The sequence below is a fragment of the Mustela lutreola genome, chromosome 12 (genome assembly GCF_030435805.1).
Source record: "Mustela lutreola isolate mMusLut2 chromosome 12, mMusLut2.pri, whole genome shotgun sequence".
NCBI classification, from domain to species: Eukaryota; Metazoa; Chordata; class Mammalia; order Carnivora; family Mustelidae; genus Mustela; species Mustela lutreola.
The window spans coordinates 50054318-50074445 of record NC_081301.1 but is presented as its reverse complement, the minus strand read 5'-3'; the positions used below and the strand labels follow the sequence as shown (position 1 = coordinate 50074445).

Below are 20128 nucleotides of genomic sequence, written 5' to 3'. Positions count from 1 at the left end.
CACAAGTAGGCTGAGAGGCAGGCAGAGAGAGAGGAGGAAGCAGGCTCCCTGTCAAGCAGAGAGCCCAACGCAGGGCTCTATCCCAGGAGCCTGGGATCATGACCCAAGCTGAAGGCAGAGGCTTAACCCACCGAGCCACCCAGGGGCCCCAGTCTCATTTTAAATATAAGTACATCGTCAAGTAACTTACCCAAGGCTGTGCAATTAGTGAGCGGCACAGTACAGTTCATTCACGAATAATCCAGTTCCAGAACCCAGAATCTTCTACATTATGCTGCAATGCCACCGTGAGCCTCTACAATGAGCTGGGCACAGCAGTGGTGCTGGAGATATTAAGATGACTAGGTCACAGCCATTGCTGCCTTTGTGGAGTGCAATCTAGTGAGAGAGATGGACACATAGATACCTACAATGTAGTGAAGGTGAGTCTAAGGGCAGAAAAGAGTGCCTCCAGGAGGAAAAAGACAGTAGCATGCCACAGAGGGAAAGATCTAGCTCTGCCTCATGGGAAGGAGATCCAAAAAGGACTAGGAGGAGGGTAGTGTTTAGAATGTAACCTGGGAGTCAGAAGAGTTTGCAAGCCAGAGAAGATGGGTATTCGTCTGCTGGTACTCAGCAAGGCTGAGTGCAGGGGGGACCTGAGATTAAATCAGAAAGGTCTATTCAAAATCCTTTGGGAATTGAACCCGGGCTTGTGGATAACCAGGAGCCAATGAATGTTTTTTATAACTTATTTTGAAATCATTTTAGCTTTAGAACATGTTACAAAAATCATAGCACTCTCTTTTACCAATTCTCTTGGTTCCATAGTCATTAACAAAATAACAGCATTATTTTGGAGAAAAGTTTCAGGTGATATACCATTGCATTTCAACACTTAAGTGTTTCTTCATAAGTACAAGGATGCTCTCCTAAATAACCAGAGTATAACCATCAAAACTAAGAAATGGCATTAATTCATCATCACCATCCACCAGCTGTCCTAGCAATGTCCTTTACTGGTCCAAGATCCAGTTCAGGGTTTCATGTTATGTTTGGTTGGCATTTCTTTTTGGACTCTTTATATCTGGGACAGTCTTTCCTCATCTTTCATATTCTAGATATTTTTAAAAACTATATGGCAATAACTTTGTAAAATGTCACTCATTTTGAGTTTGCTTGATGTTTCTTCAGGATTTTTTAAATTTTTGACAGAAGTGTGCTGCATCCTTCTTAGTGCGTGGTATCAAGAGACAATGAATGATGTTACGTCCCATTCATTTCTGATGATGTTAACTCATTATTTGGTTAAAATGATCTCAGCCAGGTTTTCACTGTAAAAATAATAAGGACATTGCACTTATTATTAGTAAATGACAAATAGGTATCTTTACAGAGAGATCATCTGAAACTAAGTTAATACTCTATTCCTCATCAACCTTTTCCTGACCAGCTTTAGTATTCATTAATGGCTCTTGCCTGAATCAGTTATTATTATGGTTGATAAACAGCAACTTTCTAAATTCTATCTTCTAGATTATTAATCTAATTTTATTATTAATGATCTAGATTATTAATAGGCATTCTTTAAGATACAGCTTTCTTATCTTGTTTATTTATAAACTTCTATTTTACTCAAAAGATTAAAATCCATTACTATCAAATTGTCCTGGACATGGCCGGCGGGAGCCCCTTCAGACTGGCTTCCATGTCCTTTTGACAGAAAACCCATCATTCTTTGAACACTTCCCAGTTTTCCGACACAAGATATTCTAAGCTCACTGGGGTGCCTGGGTGGCTCAGTGGATTAAGCCTCTGCCTTTGGCTCGGGTCGTGATCTCGGGGTCCTGGGATCAAGTCCCACATCGGGTTCTCTGCTTGGTGGGGAGCCTGCTTCTCTCTCTCTCTCTGCCTGCCTCTCTGCCTACTTGTGATCTCTGTCTGTCAAATAAATAAATGAATAAAATCTTAAAAAAAAAAAAAGGATATTCTAGGCTCACTTTTCTATTTCCAATTTCCCTGCCCTGGAGCTATTTCTACAGGAACTAATTCCTTAGTAGAGAATGCTATTTATAATCCAAAATCTGGGCACTTTATATACTTGATTTTACTGAAATGCCATTGCTTTTAGGCCTCTCAGCAGAGAGATCTAAGAAGTATTCTATGTGCAGTTACATACATTCATTTGTATCTGTTGATATGACAGTGTCTATCTGGGTACGTGTCCATTAGTTAAAAAGCATGAGTTCATACTGCTTGCAATAGCAATCCAATTCCACAAGGTTTATCCTTCCCCCTTTCCATATTTGCAACTTCCTTCTCTAACAGTAAGAAATGGGCCCCTTCATGTGTTTATGTATTTGTTCTGTCTTCCCTGTATGTTTGATCTCCAGGTACACTGGCCCGGTGCTAAACTCTGTCACATACCAGTGAACAGCTCCACACTAAGCCTCAGGCTAAAATTCAGTTCCTACAAAGAGGAAGAAAAAAAAGAAGTTGGGGTGAGGATCCAGTTAGAAAGTTCAGGTCCAGCCACCATAGTGACCCTTCACCCCGGTGACTGCACTGGACCACAGCTGAGCCCGGAACATACTGGTCTCCACCCCACTGAAAACTCAGCTCAGACTTCCGTGAGGTTTTTAATCAGAGGAAGCAAGTGACCAGAATCACATTTTGGAAGCACTGGGCTATGGATAAGTCAGAAACTGTAGGTTATAGTGATAAATTAGGAGCTACCAGTAATAGTACAAAACCTTAAAGGGGCACCTGGTCCTAAACAATGTCACAGTTGGAAAGAGAGTTTTCTTCATCCTACCGGAGCCTTTTGAAAGCTGGCCATGCTCCATGGTGTCTGATTTATTGTTCCTTGATTGCTTTCTACCTCCTGACCTCAGAGATATCCTAAAGTAAACAGATATCTTTGGGGGGCCTTAAAAATTCATAATAATGTTAGGTAGACATGTCAAGTTGAAGGGTTATGCACAAGTTTAAAGAATGTTGCTAACAAATAATTGAAATTTACATGGTGTTTCGCCTCTCAATAACTGCATCTTTAAATTTTGAATAAAGAAACAAGCCCCACTTTCCTGCAAAAAACAGGGTAGGAGAAGGTTCTTAGGGCCTAGGTTGGGGTGGGGAGAGTCTACCATTAGATATTATGTGCATTTATACCAGCAACCAACAATGAGTTGCTGGAGGCAATGGCCAGTACCTTCTCTGAAAGGGTAGGGGAGAAAAACATTGGCAACTCACATAATGAGCCCTTGTCCAAAAGAAGGCCCCAATTCCTCCTTTTATATAGCTAATACAAACACAAGCTGCTAACACATGCCAACCACTATGGGTCCTTGATTGCTCACATTATCTCTGATGGCCACATTTACAAAAAATAAACATATCCTTCAGGGGACCACACTCAGCCTTTGCCCATTTGCTGCCAAGGATCACTGCCACTTTCCCAAAATAACCACTCAGAGTATATTTGTAACCTTGGCTGCCATCAGTGTGTTGGCTTCTAGTATTGAAGAATAGATCTGTCATCTTGCCATTTGTCATTTCTGAAATTATAAGCACCAAGGATCCTAGAATTTGCATCTCAGCTCTACTCTGTACAGCTCTACTCAACATCTTTCTCCAGAAAGACAGTATAATATAATATTTAGGCTCACGGGAGCCAGGCTCCCTGGGTTTGAATCCTGGTTTTCTTGTTTACTTGCTGTGTGACTTTGGATGAGTTACTTGACCTTTCAAAGCTTCTGTTACGTCACCCTGTAAAATGGGGGAACTTATGGTACCTTATTCGTAGGGTTGATATAAGTAAGAATGAGTTCATATATGCATCCCACAACTTGCGTGAGCTTATCCCTGAGTCCAGCTAGGACCTCTGCAAGAGGAGCTGGGACAATGCAGAGCTGGGGTTTGTTAATACATGTGCTGGCCTCTGTGGGAGGAAGCACCCTCATTCTCAGCACCCATGCGTCCAGGTCTATCCATGGTAGACTTGGATGTGATGCACGCAGCCTTGACATCTGCATAGGTATTCTGGGCTGTGATTAATTAATCATTTAACTTCTCCAGGCCTCAGCTTCTTGTTCTGAAAATGCAGAAAATAATAGCACTTCCCTCACAGGGCTGTGGATAGGATTATAAAAGAGAGTGCATTTAAAACAACTAGCACAGTACCTGATTTGTGGTATGCTCTGTATAAATGTTAGAATTACTATTGTTATCAGCGGTAATGTGTTATGTCAGCTCGACTGCTGTCATATCATGGCTTCTGGCTTGTGGCTGAGGGTCTCTACCCAGGCCAAGGCAAGGGGCTGGCCAGATGCAAGCAGAGTGACCGGCTTAGTGTGCACGAGGCTAGACGTTGGGCAGAACTCCATCACCATCAGGGAAACAAAATAGGAATTGGGAAACCAAGGCTAAAATTTAAAATCCAATTATAATCACAGGCCTACCCAAGTACATCTGATGCTGGACAGAGGGCAGGAAGACTAATCCCAGCCTTCAGGGGCAGGAGGTAACACTCTGTCTCCAGTCTACCCTTGGTCAGGAGTCAGTTGCTCGGGAGTTGGACAGGGTTCACCTTGATGCCACAGGGCTTCAGCTGTGATATGTCAGCTTCCAGAGCCTTCCCTGCAAGTAGGTTTTGATAAAAAGGACAGGAATGTGGAGAAGAAGGTCAACAATATAGTAAGGGAATGCTGGAGGACCCATAACGTCCTGGCCAAGGGCCTAACCATGAAGCTAAACACCTGAAGCCTGGAAGCTGAAAGAAAACACAGTGATCCTGTTTACCATCCTCCTCATACAGAGCCACGATCTTTTCGCCAAAACCATCAGGGCAGATGTGTTTGGAATTCAGGATTTTCTGTACTTTAGAAATATGTTAGGATTATTGTAACATAAATTTTGCATTACCCCTAGTAAGTTCTAAGGGAAAATGCCATAATCCAACAGTCTAACATGGCTGCAGTAAAATGTATAAATATTTACACCAAGTGGTATGCAACCTACGAAAGCATCATGTCATTTCAGGTCCAGTGCTGTCACGAAATACCTTGCAGCAGACTAAAGAAAACTCTGTGGTGGTCAGGGCTTTGGGGACTTTGGAATTGCTGCTGGTGGTCGGTCACTCAGCGATCACAGCTGCAATGGTTGACCAAACAAGCGTTGAAAGCAAAGACGCACACCCAGTTCACTGGGGCTCGACTCCCCATGCATCACCTCATACTTCCCGAGCAGCTGTGTTTTAGGCCCCATTCTAGGTGTGGAGGTCACAGCAACGTACTGGTTTCCCAGGGCTGCCATAACCCAGCACCCAGCACCACGAACAAGGTGACCTAAAACAATAGAAATGCAGTCTCTCACAGTTCTGGCATGAAGATGTCAGCAGGGCCATGCTCCTTCTGAAACTGTGAGGGTAAATCCCTCCTTGCCTCTTCTAGCTTCTGGTGTCCGCCGGCCATCTTTGACACCCTTGGCTTGGAGATGTAGCTCTACAGTCTCTGTCTCTGTCATTAGTCTCCATGAGTATCTCTCTCCTTTCTTAATGAGAACACCATTCATAATTCACAATATATAATTTAAATAAATTTTAAAATGTTTAAATTTTTAAATTTTAAATAAATTTAATTTAAATAAAAATTTAAAATTTTTAAATAAAAATATATAATTTAAATACATTAATTAATTTAAACTTCAAAAATAAATTTTAATTTTAATTTAATTAATGGCTATTTATGTAGTATTAGTTAAAAGCCCACCCTACTCTAGTATGATTTCACCTTACATGGTTATGTCTGTAATAACCCTATTCCAAATGAAGTTACATTCTGAGTTATTGGGGGATAGGACTCCAATGTACCTTTTAGCAGCAGTGAAGGGGAGGGGAATACAGTTGAACCCATAACAAATGCTAAACCAAAATAAATATTGCCCCATGCTCTCCTCAAGGTAACAGTCAGATTACAGCATTGAGCACAGCAAAGAAAACATTCAACAGGGAAACAGGGATAAAAGAATTGCAAACCATGTATTTGATAAAGAGCTTATCTCTGTAACATAGCAGGAACTCCTACAACTCACTAACAACAACAACAACAAAATCTAATAACCCAATTTAAAAATGAGCTAAACACTTGAAAGCCATTTCTCCAAAAAAGATTACCAAGACCCAACTGTGTATAGAATATTCTCCACATCACTAATCATCAAAATGCAAATCAGGGGTATCTGGGTGGCTTCGTTGGTTGAGTATCTGCCTCTTGAGGCTGGCTCAGCTCATGACCTCAGGGTCATGAGATTGAGCCCCACGTCAGATTCCACGCTGGGCATAGCCTGCTTGAGATTCTCCCCCTCTGTCCTTCCCTACCTGTTCTCTCTCTCTCTCTCTTTCTCTCTCTAAATAAATAAATAATAATTTTTTTTTAAATAGTAAAATAAAATGCAATTCAAAACCACAATGAGATCATCCCCTCACCCCTGTCTGGGTGGCTATCATCAGTAAAACAAAGGACCACAGCATTGGCAAGGATGCGGAGAAGTTGGACCCCTTGTGCACTGTCGGTGGGAATGCAAGCTGGTGCGGCCACTGTGGAAAACAGCATGGAGGTTCCTCGAAGAATTAAAAAGAGAGCTGCCCTATGAGGGTGTCAAAGAGATACTAGCACTCCCATGTTCACTGCAGCACTGTTCACAACAGCCAACATGGGGAAACAATTTAAATATCCTTCAGCAGGTGAATGGATAAAGAAAATGTGGTGTGTACACACAGCGAAATACTATCCAGCCTTAAAAAAGAAGTCTGCAATGGATGAACCTTGAAAGCGTTGTACTAAGAGAAAAAAGCCAGTAACAGGAGAACGAGTAACGGCATGATTCCACTTACATGTGGTATCTGAAACAGTTATACTCACAGAGTCGAAGAATGGATGATGATTGCCAGGGGCTACAGGAAGGGTAAAATGAGGAGTTACTCGTCAGTAGGCATGAAGCTCCAGTTCAGCAAGAGGAGTTCTACAACTCTGCTGTTCAGCATTGTACCTATACTCAACAATATTATGTTGTCCACTTTAAATTTTCTTAAGAGGGTCTCTTCTGTTGTGTTCTTAACACTTAGTTTTTTTAAGTGTTGAGAATTTCTAAAGGGGACAGTGTTCATGAGACTATATAGGAGGTGAATTTTGCCAGCTGAGGGCTTCATCCCTGAGGAAGTACCATTGTCAATGAAGACATAAAGATGAGCAAAAGTGAGGGGCCCCTGGGTGGCTCAGTGGGTTAAGCCTCTGCCCTCAGCTCAGGTCATGATCTCAGGGTCCTGGGATCGAGTCCTGCATCAGGCTCTCTGCTCAGCAGGGAGCCTGCTTCCCCTCTCTCTTTGCCTACTTGTGATCTCGCTCGCTCGCTCTCTGTCAAATAAATAAATAAAAATCTTAAAAAAAAAAAAAAAAAGTGAGCCAGGCATAGTAGGGGGGAAACCACTAATGCCCTCATCCTCCAAGCTCCTGTTCGTTCTCATCACCGGGCCTGTGAGAAAGCCAGGCCCCAGAATCCCGGGGATGGCCTCTTAAGTACCTCACAGGCTGTGAGCCACAGCCAGCCCTGCCCCCAGGCTTGCTCCTCCCTCCTGGCTTGTCACACTCCATCAAGAAACAGCCAAAGGCATAGATTGCTGGAAGGTTCTATCAGCAGCCAGCCAGACCCAAGGCTCACAAATGTAGCCCCTCTGGAGAGAAATGTGGGGGGTGGGGAGAGTCTGCTTTCCCTTTTTTTTTTTTTTTGTTTCTTTTGGCCTAAGTTGATTCTAATACTTTCAATAGTAAAATACTTAATGCACAGATCGCTTCTGCTGACCTCCTCCCTTGGGTATGCAATGTCGTTTTATCATCGGTAAGCAGATAGGTCTATTTTGTGAATTTGACAAACGGTGTTGAAGTGCCTTCATGGCTGCCAAATGCCTCTACTCCAAGGTCCCAGGGACTGAATTTATGCCAGAGGTGGAGGCAGCAGTGGGGGCAGCGGTCGTGCAAGGCCTGCGCGAGGACAGGCTTTAACCTTGGACAGCGTTCACCGTGTAGGCAGCTCCTTTATGAGACACCCGTTGCAGTCACCCGCCTTGAGCCTGGTTGTTGGATTTTGTTTCACAGCCACCACGTTTTAGCATTTCACTTGTAAGTGGGGAAAAACACCCTTTCTTGAAGCACAGAAAACACAGAGAAAAGTGTACCAATCCTGCATGTGTGGCTTGGTGATTTTTCACCAGGTGGATCCAGATCTAGCACCCAGAGTCCCTCCGCTCCAGCCCCCCTCTTCTAGCGACTGCCCCCCAAGGGTGACCCACAACCTGATTTCTAGCATCGTAGATTAGTTTTGGGTTTGGAACTTTACGTAAATGAGAGCATGGTATGAATTTTTGCTTTTGTGGCTTTCTTGCCTCAATTGTATGCTTGTAAGACTCACCTGTGTTGCTTGTCCTTATAGTTTCTTTGCACTGTCCAGTGTTCCCATATGACGATATCGTAATTTTGTATTCACTCAACTATGGTTGGATATTTGGGTTGTTCCACATTGGGGCTATTCTCAGTAGCGCTGCTTGGAATATTCTTATATATGTCTTTTGGTGAACATATGCATGTTTGGAAGGGGGGGTGTGCTGTCTTCGTTGTCTATTTTTACACAACAAAGTTCCGCAAATCCTAGGAGCTCACAACAGAAATAAATGTGTTTTTGGTTTTTTGGTTTTTTTTTTTTTTTACTTCTCACCATTTAATGAGTGAAGAATCTGGTAACGCCTTGGAAAGACATTTCTGACTCAAGGTCTCTCATGAGGGCACAATCATCTGAAGGCTAGACTGGGTCCAGCGGATCGGCTTGCAGGTAGCTCACTCATGAGACTGGCGCGTTGGTGCCCACTGTCGGTGAGCGGCCTTAGTTCCTTTGCATGTGGACTTTCCTGAAGACTGACTGTGTATGCTCATGACCTGACAGGTAGTTTCCCCCAGAGTGAGCAAAGAGAGAGCCAAGTGGAAACGATATCCTTTTTATAATTTAGCTTTAGAGGTCACAGAGCTTTGCTTCTTCCTCATCCTATTCATTACAAGCGAGTCACCAAGTTCAGACCAGACTTCAAGCCTCATCTTTAGAAAGGACAGGTGGCAGAGAATGTGTGGATATATTCTAAAACACAGCATTTTAAAGCTAGGCATTAACCCAAACTAGGGATCTAAAAATAAGTTTATAGGAATTCCCACAAGGATCTCAAAGAAATATATATTCAATCCAGCCTCTTCTCTTCTATTCATTGAAAATTCTGTGAATGTTTATAGGACAGTTTTCTTGGAGACAGCATAGCACAATTGAAAAGACAAAGGCTTTGGAGCCAAATACACCCAAGTCCGAATCCCAGATTCACTAGTTACTAGTTACAGGTTTGGGGCAAGTCAACCTCTTAGATTTTCAGGTTTCCTCAATTATAAAATGAGGGGAATCAATAAAGCCTATCTCGTGTTATTCTAGAGGTAATTAAATGGGATAATGGGTGTAAAGTACTTACTATGCGGGTAGGTCCCTTCCATTTGCTCACTTATTAGGAAATTATTAACCACGTGTATTAACTATGTAGAAGGGGCTATACTGAATACTGTGAGCAATACAAAGCAGATGCAGACACAGAGCTTGCCTGCAAGAGGTGTGTACTCCAGTGGGGCCCTTGACAGACAGAATAACTGTAACATAATTGAGAAAATAATCAGTGTCTGGGGCAGGTACATATCCCTTAAGCAGGTACGCATCCTTTGAACATGGATCAAATTGGGATTAGAAATGGAAGACATTTTGAAGGCTGGGCAAGGAAAGGACAAAAAGTATTCCAAATTCAGGGTAACCGCTTGAGGAAAAACAGAGCTGGAGAACCAGGGGGCATGAGTTGAGAGTAATGAGATTGTTTGCTACACCTAGGACTCAAACACAGGATAGATGAAAGGAGATCGTGGAAATAGGGGTTAGTAAGGCAGTTAAATATCGGAGTAGCAGAAAGAGTCTGATGAAAAACATTAAGGCCCAAGATTTTTAAGCCAATTTTCAAGGCTAGCTACAAAAGCCAAGAGGGCCTAGCTACTGAAGGATCTACTCGCCATGCTTTTCTTGGCTGACTTCTGTTCGTAGGAATTTTGTGCCTCATATTGTAAATAGAACTTTCCAAATCTGATCATTAAAGAACACTTCCTACTCCGAGCCCCCAAACCTGGGCTTTTTCCTTATCATTCCCATTTTGGAGGCTGCATCAACCGAGAAATGGAGTGGAATTGTTTTTATAGGCCTTCAGCTCACTGTAAATGAGCTTCTCAAGACTTGGCTGTTTGGAATGGCCAATTATGCACTCAGCTCCTCTGTGTGTATTTGACTTCTCCTTCCAGATAATGAGCCATTCTCTCCACTTATTTCCCCTCAAGAAGACTGATCTCTTTAGCAACTTTACTTTTGTTACATTCTCCAGTCCAGGGCAGTGATGATATTTATACATAAGACAGAGACATTTCTATGCTATGTTGGAAGTTTGAAGGAAGTGGGAGCCAATGACCTTTCACTTTGAAGCCAAAGAAAAACAAGCACAAATTCTTCCATCTTGTTAAGAATGGGGACCAGACAGATTAGCAAAAAAGGCTGTTCCATACACAGTGCCCAAAGCCTTTCTGCGCTCAAACCTGTGTTATTTCTAGCATATCACTTTATTTTGATGAAGTTTGTATATTTCACCCCAATAGACATGGTTGTAACCATTCTTGGTGATTTCCATTTTATCACCCTCTTTGTTTATTCAAAATGGATTCTAGAGCCTGTAGGAGTGGATGTGTTCTAGGCTTGGGATAGAATTCCTCACCAATCTTGTGCTGGAATTTCCCACCTTCCCAGGTATGTATTTTTACTCAATTGGCAACACTTGATGTCATGATGTTCTCTGCACGGGTCCTAAGGATGTCCTCGTCCTCTGTGGTTTTTCCCCAGGTGGGAAATTGGCAAGTGGAGTCCATGCAGTCTTACCTGTGGGGTTGGCCTGCAGACCAGAGATGTCTTCTGCTCCCACCTGCTTTCCAGAGAGATGAATGAAACCGTAATCCTGGCTGATGAACTGTGTCGTCAGCCCAAGCCCAGCACGGTGCAAGCTTGTAACCGCTTCAACTGCCCCCCTGCCTGGTACCCTACACAGTGGCAGCCGGTGAGTTCTGGAGTTACCTGATAGTGGAATTTGTGTATACAACTCTGATTCAGGGCAAGGGACACTGTCTTCAAGGAGCTCTGTCCCATTGAAGGAATGTCCAAAGTCTGTTTGTTCCTCCCTCCCTTCTTAGTACTCTCTCAACCTTATTCAAATCCAGATATTTTCACTATAAATACTGTGCTCTGTCTATGGTTCCACACCAGTGGAACCAAAAGCAATTCAAGACCCATCTGTTAAACTGAGAATATTCATAACAAGTTTTTACCAAACTAAGAAAACATTTTTAAAAAAATAAGGACAGTGTGGTTGGTTTTCCACAAAGCTGAATTGGTTCTGAATTTGTGCCCTCTCTAGTTTTTTTCTGTTCTAAAATTCCAAGAGGCCAGGGTACTAGGGAATGACTTTTCTTTTTTTTTTTTTTTTTAAATAGAATTATTTACCAAAATAACAGATTAGAAGTCAAATCAATTCCAGAATTTTTAAAATTTTCCTGGTCTTATGAATTCCGAAAGTCTAGGGAGTATTGTTTCAAAGCAGGGGTTGTCAAACTTCAGCCCCAAACCAGATCCATCTCACAAGCAGTTACTGTAAATGAATTTTTATTTGAACCAAGCCGTGCCCATTCTTTTATGTATTATCCGTGGCTGCTTTGGCACTGGAGAGGCAGAACAACATGGTTGTGACAGAGACCATTTAGTCTACAATACCTAAGATATTTACTCTGTCCTTTCACAGAAAAACTTTGCTGACCCACCCCCAATGTATTGACCTATGTATTATTGACCTATGTATTAATAATTAATAATAATAATATATAATTATAATTAATAATTAATAATGACCTATGTATTATTACATAGTAATAATACAAACACAACTATTTTACCATAACATTCTATCTAAAATTAATGTGTGTTTGTCAAGCTTCAGTTAAGTAATTTTTTGCATACCTTTAAAAAAACAGAAGTTTTAGATTATTTGGATAGAACCTTATTTTGCATCTGTTCTTTATGCGGATGTCCATATGGTGATAATAATGGTCACAAAAAGTAAGCCTGGAAGGTGAGGGGGACATGCATTCCAGTTTATCCCAGTTTTACTAAAATGGTTTTTCACTTTCAAAATTATCCCAGTTGGGGTTCCTGGGTGGCTCAGTCAGTTAGGCGCCCGACTCTTGGTTTCAGCTTAGGTCATGATGTCATGGGTCATGGGATCAAGCCCCCCTATCTAGCTCCACATGAAGCTCCACGCTCAGCAAAGAGTCTGCTTAAATATTCTCTCCCTCTGCCCCTGCCCCCCCTCACTCTTGTCCTCTTTCTCTAAAAGTATATAAATCTTTAAAAAAATTTTAAGCATCTCAACTAAAATGATAAATTACATGGTTATCCAACTGAGGAGAGAGCATAGCAGCTTACACACCCTTGCCTTAGTGCTGAGAGAGGGCTGCCATTTCTAGACCGCCATGCATCAGAGGTTGCTTTTCCACTATCACTTGACAGAGACCCTTCCTTCTCTCTGCCCATCTTGGGATGATGATTTAGTAAAGCACTCAGTGAATCAAAGAGTAATCAGTGAGCAAAACTCTAAAATATAAAGCATCTGGAAAGAGATTTTGACTATTTCCTTTTAGAGCTTAAATGTATATGGAGCTAAACTCATAAATACCATGTTACTATGTGATGGTTTGTGGAAATCAAGAGGATGTTACATATTTTGAATGCCTATGTACCAGTGTTCTGTTTAGAAATATTATTACATACCTAACTAAAGTTAATCCTCTCAACGACCAGTGAAAGTAGGTCTTATTGTCTTCGTTTTAGGTTTAAGGGAACTGAGGCTCATACAGGTAGCAAATTCAGGGTTAGCTATCAACCCAGCTTTATGCAATCCTTTCCCCTATACCTCATTGTTTGAGACTACTGTGGCTGAAAGAGCCATCAGGGATTATGTATGAGTCCCCTTGTTCTACACATGATGTAACTGCAGCCTTGATATGGCCTTGCCAAGATCATAAAGCCTGGTTGAGACCCCAGGTCTCCTGGTTCTAGTATTTTTATACTGTTAGCTTTAACTAGAATGAATCCCTGACCTCAAACTGCACCACTAACTAATGCCAATGCTAAGACAAGACCGGGACTCAATCTCCAGTATTAAATCTCTATTAGGTCCATAGAAAGTTCTGGATAAAATGTTTATTGAATGACAAAATGAATGACTAGATAAAAAATACTGGCCCACAAGCCCTGAAAGTTCTGACTTTATATGTTCTATAATATGTCTTATGGTTATGGATTCTAATATTGACCTAGCAGTGAATCTCAATGAAACACCAACCTCTTTTATTTTTTAGGATTTCATTCACTCATTCATTCATGAGAGAGAGAGAGAGAGAGAACATGCAAGAGCAGGGAGAGGAGCACAAGAGGAGAGAGAGAGAGGATCTGAAGCAGACTCTCCACTGAGCACAGAGCCCGATGATGCAGGGCTCAACATCAAAATTACGAGATCGTGACCTGAGCCAAAACCAATTTGGGATGGTTAACCAATTGAGCCAGGGTGCCCCCCCCCCGCAACCTCTTTTTAATAGCCATATGTGTTGCTGAATAATGGCAGTGACCTATGACTTTTTTTCCTTCACTTTTTAGAACACATCTCTATACATGATTTCTTTGGGTCCTATTGCCACCACCACTACCGCCATGCCCAGTATCCACATTTAATGCAGTGGATTTCCAAAAAGTCCATTATTCTTCCATTTTCCGCTTCTTAGGCCTGTTAAGACACAAATTTTTTTGAAAACTTTTTCTACTTTCTTCTTTTAGGGAGAGGCCCTTTGGGGTTGAGTCAGATTTAAGTCCATTTTTCAGATCAGGAAACTAATAGAAAACAGCCCTTTGAAGTCCATCCAGTGAGCTACTAACTACACTTTATTAAGATCTTTCAAAAGTATCTTCTTTACACGTAATACATAGTAATTGTGAAATATATTCTAACATAACAAGAAATAAGGAACATAGAAAGTGAAAGTCACCAGTGATTCTGTCCTCTAGAGAAATCCCCCATAGGCATGTAGTGTATAGGATCTGTTTTTAGGAGTCCTTGGTCATTTTTAGGCATCTTTCTAAACCTAGAAAAAACAACAGACTGTTCTTACATGATTTCCTAGAATACTACTTCTTTAGTTAAGCTTTGTTAGATAAAATCAGCTAACATTGATCACTTGGTAAAGGAAAGGAAGTCCTTGTTTATGCCATATGGTGAAATAAGTCAGAAGTAACCTGGGGAGCTCCAAGGTGATTGGCCATTGTCTTAGGACCCCCCTTAAGTAAAAAGACACCAGCTGTTGACCTTCCATTTGCCTGATTAGCCCTCTGGTTCCTTGGTAGTCCTTCTTAGAACAAGGGAACCTGTTGTGCATTCATGTGCTCTTTTTTTTTTTTTTTTTTCAACATAACAGTATTCATTGTCTTTTGCACCACACCCTGTGCTCTATGCAATCCTACCCTCTCCAATACCCACCACCTGGTTCCCCCAACCTCCCACCCCTTTTCTATTTGGATTTACTAGAGGATAGTGCTGAGGTCTCTAATCCTTCCACACCCACCTTAAGCCTTTCTTCATATGAAAGAAAAACAGATGTAGTGTCAACTTTCATTCAAAGGATGACATAATAACGTGATGAACATTAACTTTTGAGGGGAGAAACTCCTTCTCCTTGCTCTTTGAATACTAGACTACCACTGACTTCATGTGTACACTTTTCTTCCTGGGGGAAAAAAAAAGCACAAATTCCATGAATTGTCATTTTCCAGGAAAAAAGTACAATGTCCTTTGTCTTTTGTAGAGCATTTGCCTGACAACTGGCAAGTGGCCAATAGTCACCCATTCTGCAGGTCTGGAGAGGACTAGCATGCAGTCCAGGTACATATGTTAAAATTTTATTTTAAGAAACAAGTAGAAGGGAAACAAAAATCTAATTCTAGCTTTTGCTTAGGGGGCCTTCTTTATTTCAGTTCAGTGACTTAATGCTGCATCCCTTGTTTTTTTCCTCTGGCTTTGTGTAAACGACTCATTTATCTTTATCAATTTTGCTTTAATACCCTGTTGGTCTGTGTTTAGTTTTGAAACATAGTGCATAGGTGTCCTGAATCTTCTCTAACTTATTAAATACACCCATCACCATCATCATCATCATCATCATCATCATCATCATCATCGCCTTTGGTGTTGGCTATGTGTTGCTTTATATACACCACACAAGGGATCATATCCTGCTGGTGTGTTACAGCACCATGATTGAGAACCACTGTGATATACACCATAAGTCCATCTGAGACACTTTGATCATGACAGTATTCTGCTAGGGAATTTTTCAGTTACATTCCATTGCCATATAGTAAAGCCAGATGCCTTAGTCAAGACCTTCATCCCTCAGCACATCTGCTCCTGCCCATCTCCTACCATGCTTCTTCCACCCCTGTTTGTACATTCCTGTTTTCCCATGCTTCCCCTGCCCACAGGCAGTTCCCCCCCACTCTGCTTGTCCAACTGGGTGGGAGTCCCACCTTCTCTACCAGGGCTCCTCTGCTCTTCTCCTGCACGGAAGTGACATGATGTTCATGGTCAGTGCTGCTCATTGACCAGTCACATACTACCTTAGCTGGATGGGCACTTTCCTGTGACTTCTGAGTTAGACCATAGGTTGATGGGACAGAGACCAAGTGTCAGCATAGAGCTTAGCGCTGAAAACTTCCATGGCAAAACTGCAGTCTATTTGTTGAGCATTTACCCATTTCAGGACCCTTTCTCTCTTTTTTATAAGATTTTATTTATTTATTTGACAAAGAGATCACAAGTTAGGTAGAGAGGCAGGTGGGGGTAGGGGAAGCAGGCTCCCTGCTGAGCAGAGAGCCCGATTCGGGGCTCAATCCCAGAACCCTGATATAACCTGAGCAAGAGGCAGAGGCTTAAGCCACTGAGCCACCCAGGGGCCCTAGGACCTTCTCTTTTTAATAAGAGCAGCACTTACTGTGTTTCAAGCACAGTTCTAGGCACTTTATAGATTTAACTCATTGAATCCTCATTATCCTTTGTGACCATTACTACTGTCTTCCCCATTCCACAGATGAGGGGGTGTAGAGACCTGTGACGTTAGCATGAATTCCAACTTTATATAGTGTATATAGTGGAACTCTTTCTACTGTTCTCACATTTTCTTTTCTAATCCCTAAAGCAACCCTTCAAGGAAACAAGGCTCAGAGAGGCTGTCCTTGTCCTGGGTCACATAGCCAAAAAACAAGCAAAGGGGTCTTGTAGGCTTCAAAACCCCTTCTCTTCTCCACTGTGCAATTCAACTTTCCTGAGACCTCTTTACCATCTTCTCCAAAGTATTAAATTGTGACAAAATCTGACACCAGTCTAAAAGCCAGCAATTTACATTAAAAGTCACTATTTGTTGCCTTATTCAGGGCAGTTAATCTGTACAAGTTTTTGTTGCTGCTATAACAAATTATCACACATTTAGTGGCTTACTACAATGTGAATTTACTATCTTACAGCTTTGGAGGTCAGAAGTCTGAAATCAGTTTCACTTTGCTAAAATCAAGGGGTTGGCAGGCCCACATTCCTTCCAGAGGCTCTAGGGGAGAATCCATTACCTTGTCTCTTCCAGCTTCTAGAGTCTGCTTGCTTCCTTGGCTCATGCCCCTCTTCCAACTTCAAAGCACTTCACTCCAACCTCTGATTCTGTCCTTTCTCTCTGATTCTGCCCTCCTTCTTCCCTCTTATAAGGACCATTATGATGACACTGAGCCCACCTGGATAATTCAGGCAACCTCTCCATCTTCAAAAGCCTTAATCACATCTGCTAAGTTGCTTTTATGATGTAAAATAACATTTTCACAGGTTCCAGAGATGAGGACACAGATATCATTGCTCAGCCTACTATGGTCTGTACTTAGATTACAGACTGACCAAGCATTAATTTCTATTGGCACAAGATCCTTGAGATTAAAATCTGCCTCCAACTATCACTCTGCTCACCGCTTTCTGTGAGCTTCATATGCCTCAGTCTTTCTTTATTAATTTTTATTCTAAAAAAAAAATTGAAAAGAGAAAAGAGATAGATGCTTGAAGGGTTAATTGAAATGAATTAGGGAGTCCACTCTGAAGCATAATTTATATTTCTCTATATTACACATGTTTTATGATCATGATTGTGTCCACCCAACTGTGCACACATATTGCACACATCTGTGCAGAAACTGAAACAATCACCATGGCCCCTGTTTTCTCCCTTCCTTAAAACTGTGATTATGCGGTCATTTCCCTATAATTTTTTTTTTTAAATCAGGGTTACAATACAAAATGCCTACAGTGTAGCTATATAAAAAGATATATGTGAGAAGAGTCCCTGCTGGCTAAATGAAGAAAAAAGAGGAATTTTAATGACAACTACAAATGCTTGAGAATTCATTTTTTTCATTTTTTAGATTAAAGCACACACACACAGAAAAGAATGATTTTGGTCTGGATTTGAGGGCTGAAGCCTGGCAGAAAAAATCAATTGAGTCATCAGTTTTGTTACATTCCAGTGACTAAAATATAAATCCTCATAATTTAGAAACCATGCTTATTTAACATGTTGTTTCCAGGAGGAAAAAAAACCTATTAAGATGTTTGTCTCATTTTTGGTAGTTGTTTTATAAGAAAATGGACCCTTGATCCTTTAGAACCAACAATAAATGTAAGCAAAACAGAGATCAGAAGTAAAATTTCATATGTACAGTGTTTTCATTTTTATTTATTTAGCAGAACATTCTTTGTAATAATTGCCCTGGATTTTAATGGTTGTGCTGTCCCATGCTTCATATAGTAACAGAATATTAAACCCAGAAGATAAACTGTATTTCTAGGCAATTCTAATCTACAGAATGGTTGGGGTAGAAATTTTGTCCTTTAATCATTTTGAGTGAGATTCCAGTCCTTGTTTTCTTTATTTCTCTGAGCCCTAATCACCGTGTCTCAGTTTGACCTCTGTTGTATACCAAGCACTGTCTCTCGAACCTCTCAGTCTCGCATATCACAAAGTTACCTCAAATTCTAAAGGTCTAACACCAAGCTACCCACCACCTTTGCAGGAGACCCAGTCTTCCTTCCTGGGTCATACCACCTTCTAGAATGTTCTCTAGCCCATTCCTGTGGTTCCAGTCCTCACAGTGAACCAAACCATTACAAACAGCCTTTTACTTGTATCCCCCTCATTGTTTTATTTCTCATCCATTGTGCCCCAAGCTGGTATCAATGGTTCTTTACTAAACGCCCTCTGTTGAGCCTTTAAAATATTAACATGTGCTGAGTGCCCCCAAATAGATGGTATGGAGTGTTATTTAGACTCAGTGGACTGGGAGGCCTTTCTCTGTGGTGCACCTGTTAATATCTCACAGGGCAGTACTCTCTATAACCCATCAGCCTTCGTTACCTGAATCAATTTCTACAAACTGGATCATGTTACCCCTACTTTAAAATCCTTAATGACACCCTATGGTCTTAAGATTTTGTCCGGATATGCCCAAGACCCTTCAGTTTGCCCCTCATGGCGTAGGACACCCCTACCTCTGTAGAGCCTTCCCTGATTTTCCATAAAGACTTAGTTGCCTCTCCTTCGTATTCCCTCTTTTGTAAAACTGATCACATTCGATAATTTTCCCCCTCACTAGACTGCAACTATCTGAGGCTTAGTAACCAGTTTTTAGTCATCTTAAACTCCCAACACCTAATAGGGTACCTGGCCCTCAGCAAGTAAGTGTTTGATGAAACAATGAATGAGTGAATGAAGAAAGGAATGCAATGAGTTAAAAACTACAAACTGAACATGTTATGTTGAAACTAGAAAGCTGACCTTAGGAAGAACATAAATGTCACTTTGTGTTGGGCTCAATAATATGACTTGAGTGACCAAGGAAATGAACTCAGCATTCAGTAAATGAAGCCACCCAGATGAAACCAAAGGTGTCAAGACAGGCAGAATTTTTTAGTGTGTTGATCATGGGAGAGTCTTTTAAAAACACAAGGCACTTAGGCTGCTATAATTGTGTATAGAAACATAACTTTTAGGGGCACCTGGGTGACTTGGTTGGTTAAGCAACCAACTCTTGGTTTGGCTCAGGTCATGATCTCAGGATCATAAGATCAAGCCCAATGTGGGGCTCCACACTTAGCACGGAGTCTGCCTGGGACTCCCTCTCCCTCTGCCCCTCCCCTCTCAAGATAAATGAATCATTAAAAAAGAGTTACATTCCTTTTTTTTTTTTTTTTAAGATTTTATTTATTTATTTGACAGACAGAGATCACAAGTAGGGAGAGAGGTAGGCAGAGAGAGAGATGGGGAAGCAGGCTCCCTGAGGAGCAGAGAGCTCAATGTGGGGCTCAAGCCCAGGACCCTGAGATCATGACCTGAACCGAAACGAAGGCAGAAGCTTAACCCACTGAGCCACATAGGAGCCCAAGAAATTAAACTTTTAAGTGCTCCCCTTATTGTAAATTTTTTACTTTCTTATAAAAGTAATGAATCTATGACCTTATTATCATAAAACACATATTATGGCAAAGATAAGCAACAAAATACTGTTTTTTGTTATTTATTCAATTTATGGCACATATTTAAAAATAATACCCCTTACTAGAGCTCTACCTCTTATACCACAATTTCATTTTAAGTGATTCATAAAGGCAAACATTTTTCATTTAGTTTTATTAAATCTCTCTTGATGTTCTCTTTAAAATTTTCTTCTTTGCCTCCTGCTTCTCACTTCAGAACTATCAGCCTTGTCAGACAATCTCAACCTGTTCACAAAGTTGTCACAGACTTTGGAAACTTTATTATTTGAAATTTTATCTATGGTTTTTAAGAATTTCTAACAATGCCTT

At 41.2% G+C, this 20128-nt stretch overlaps 1 protein-coding gene across 2 annotated transcripts in view; it reads left to right on the top strand.

The window, feature by feature from the left end:
• ADAMTSL1 (ADAMTS like 1) overlaps positions 1-20128 on the top strand; it is a 908570-nt gene that overhangs the window by 747779 nt on the left and 140663 nt on the right. For both annotated transcript variants that reach the window (XM_059141548.1, XM_059141549.1), the window contains one exon: positions 10987-11197. In XM_059141548.1, coding sequence (XP_058997531.1) covers positions 10987-11197 — 211 coding nt within the window. The remainder of the gene's footprint in view (positions 1-10986; positions 11198-20128) is intronic.